We start from the raw sequence: 3363 nt of genomic DNA, 5'->3' as shown, positions 1-3363 counted from the left end.
TGTTGCAGTTTGCAGAAGAATAGCACATCCAGAATATGTGTAGTATTCACAGCCAAGTGTATTCATTCAGTATTAGCTATAGAGCAATATCTGCACATACACTTGTGTCTGCTGTAAATCTATTATTAAAATATCTGTTAATCTCAGTTTAGGTGTTTTACGGCTATTAGAGTAAGAGAGAGAAATATGACGGAGCAAATATAAAGTTGCCGAAACTATAACGTTTATTAAAGTCTATCTTTTTTCTCTAAAGTTACTGTTTCTTGCCAGACCTAGTTTCCAGCACTGCCTCAGTATCCAGCAGTAAATGTTCCACGTGGCAGGCTGGACAGCTGTTTCATTTAACTGTGCCTTTGTCTTTGTTCTACAGATATGATAATGTAAAACTTTCCCACTTCCAGACTGTGAGCTCCTGCCTAGGATAAGAGCACCGGAGTGGAAAAGTGTGAACTCCAGACCTGAGTAAAATCATCTCGATATAAGACTGTAACCTCCAGGCCTGAATAATATCATCCCTATGCAAAACTGTGAACTCTAGACCCAAATAAAATCACCCCAGTGGCAGACTGTGAATTCTCGACGTGAATAAAATCCCCCAATGTAAGACTGTGAATTCTAGACCTGAATAAGATCACTCCAGTGGCAGACTGTGAACTCTAGACCTGAATAAAATCATCCCAATGTAAGACTGTGAACTCTAGACCTGAATAAAATCATCCCAATGTAAGACTGTGAACTCCAGTCCTGAGTAAAATCCCCCCAGTGTAAGACTGTGAACTGTAGACCTGAATTAAAATCACCCCAGTAGCAGACTGTGAATCCTACGCCTGAAGAAAATCACTCCAGAGCTAGGGTGTGAACTCCAGATCTGTATAAAACCAACCAGAGCCAGCCCTGCATTGAGCTTCAATAATGTATAAAATCACCAAATAACATTACACGGAACTTCCAGTCCGTATAAACCCTGCCCAACTGAGATCTTTTTTGAGAGCTGTATACAACTGTGCAGAACGTCCACCGACCGACCTTTGGCCAGGATTACACCTGCTTTTGTGGGACCATGAGATTGCGGCATAAAGGCGATCTTCTCTGTACATTCCTCCTCCTAACAGCATTCTGTATTTTGCTCTACATCCAAATGCGCTCAGATACCCTGTGGCTGGACAAACGTGAGCAACAACAACAGCCAGGAACCGAGCGATACATTCTGCTGGGAAGCACCAAGGCAGCAACCCCTCTGGCGCTGACCAGCAGTACGGCAGAGTCAGGGCGAGTCTGTCAGCCAGCCCAACAGCCCGAGACTGCCCAGCAGCAATGGAAAACATCACCACCCTCCAACTTTTTGCCCTGGAACTACCGCCAGTATCTCTGGCAAAAGGACTGTCGGGAGTTCCAGCAGATCATTAACCAGGAGAACAAGTGCCAGAAGGTGACAGGGGAACAACTGCTGCTACTTTCCATCAAGTCCAGGGTGGAGGAGTTTGAGAGGCGTGAGGTAGCTCGGAAAACCTGGGCCCAGGAAAGAAGTGTCCACCACCTGCAGGTCCGCAGGCTCTTCCTGCTGGGAATCCCGGCCAACCAGAGCTCCCTGGCTTCCTGGAGTGGCCTGCTGGAGCAGGAGAGCCAGACCTATCAGGACATCCTCCTGTGGGATTTCCAGGACACCTTCTTCAACCTCACACTGAAGGAGATCCACTTTCTGAAGTGGCTGGATCAGTTCTGCCCCTCCGCAGAGTTTGTCTTCAAAGGGGACGATGATGTCTTTGTCAACGTGGAGAACATTGCAGATTTCCTCGGGGATGCTGACCCCAAGGGTGACCTGTTCGTGGGCCACATCATCTACCAAGCGCTGCCCATCAGATCCAACAAGAGCAAATATTTTATCCCAGAGATGATGTATGGTCCAGGGGTTTACCCCGTGTATGCGGGAGGTGGAGGCTTCCTCATGTCCGGGCACACTGCGAGGAGGCTGTACCAAGCCAGCAAGGAGGTAGACCTCTTCCCTATCGACGATGTCTTTCTAGGGATGTGCTTGCTGCGGATTGGCCTCGAGCCCCTGACTCATGAAGGATTTCGAACGTTTGGCATCGTCCGCCCCTCAGCTGCACCCCACTTGCAGACGTTTGATCCGTGCTTCTACAAGGAGCTGATGGTGGTCCACAGCCTAAAGGTGCCTGAAATCTGGCTGATGTGGAGCCTCCTTCATGACCCGAAACTGGACTGTGCTCGCAAAGGGTCCATGAAGCATCCATTCAGGTGGAGAGTCAAGCGGAAGTCCACGCCCACCCCAGTCCGGAAATTCAAACACTGACAGAGGACAAAAGGGGAAGATCTCTACCATTATCTGGAGACAATGCCCTCAGTCATTACCTTTGGAAATTTGTACTTTCAATGTTTATAAATGTCTCTTTGTAATATTATTATTTAAAATCACCCATGGCAACAGATACCTGCACCTCCCCAGCACATTAGCTTAAGTATTAAGCACAGCAAGTGGATTTGTCTAAATCCACACACAGCCACTTCCTCACTATCATCAATGGTTTCACTCAGATCTGCCATTTCGTGCCTTATAGACTAATCTTTCAGGCACCCCAAAGTCAGGAACAGTGGGGAGGTGCTGAACATACTGACACTGGTCAGCATTGGGATGGTGAGGTCCTGCAGACCCAAGCCCTGTCCAAACAAAACCAAAACAAACCCATTCCTGTTTGCTGCTTACAAAGTGAAAATGTAACCCATCGATGTGCACAGGAGGCAATGTGGCCCAAACGGTCCTTACCAGCTGCCAACAGAACAATTCAGTCATCTCGTTCCCCTCAATCCCCAATGCCCTGAAATTGTGAAAAGTGTCCATCCAATTTCATTTTGAAATTATTCATACTCACTGTTAGGGTTTGAAGTTGATCTGCATCATCCTACCAATTAGTGAATTCCAGGTCATAATCACTCATTGTATTCAAAACAGTTTCTTCTTTACATTATCCTTATATCTTTTCCCAAAAGTATTTAAATCCATCTCCTCATCCTTTTGGCATCAGCAAATACTGAGTGTCCCTTTTCTCAAATCTATTTCTTGCCTCCTAGTTCTGACCTCTTTCTCCTTTTGGCAATGTCTAATGGGAACACTTTTTTTTTGACAATCTCATCTCAATCCTGTAGGTCATTATTAGATCTCACTCAGCCTCCTTTGATCCAAGGAGAACAATCCTAGTTTCTTCTGTAGCTAAAATTTCCTATCCCTGGAACTTTCTGGTGTATTTTAACTCAATACCTCATTATCCCATTTGCTGTTCTAACTTGTCTCTTAATATGTCTTAGCTCCTTCAAAGATCTGTGTGAATGAACCTTTGTTTGTGTGTA

General features: G+C 45.9%; 1 protein-coding gene across 1 annotated transcript; it reads left to right on the top strand.

The window, feature by feature from the left end:
- Positions 1 to 379: 379 nt before the first annotated feature.
- On the top strand, positions 380 to 3009 carry b3gnt9 (UDP-GlcNAc:betaGal beta-1,3-N-acetylglucosaminyltransferase 9). Its single transcript, XM_060837809.1, has one exon. The coding sequence runs from the start codon at positions 1061 to 1063 to the stop codon at positions 2309 to 2311; it is 1251 nt and encodes a 416-aa protein (XP_060693792.1). The 5' UTR covers positions 380 to 1060; the 3' UTR covers positions 2312 to 3009.
- Positions 3010 to 3363: the final 354 nt, after the last annotated feature.

Source organism: Hemiscyllium ocellatum, chromosome 17 (genome assembly GCF_020745735.1).
Source record: "Hemiscyllium ocellatum isolate sHemOce1 chromosome 17, sHemOce1.pat.X.cur, whole genome shotgun sequence".
NCBI classification, from domain to species: domain Eukaryota; kingdom Metazoa; phylum Chordata; class Chondrichthyes; order Orectolobiformes; family Hemiscylliidae; genus Hemiscyllium; species Hemiscyllium ocellatum.
This window is presented reverse-complemented; position numbering and strand designations above follow the sequence as displayed.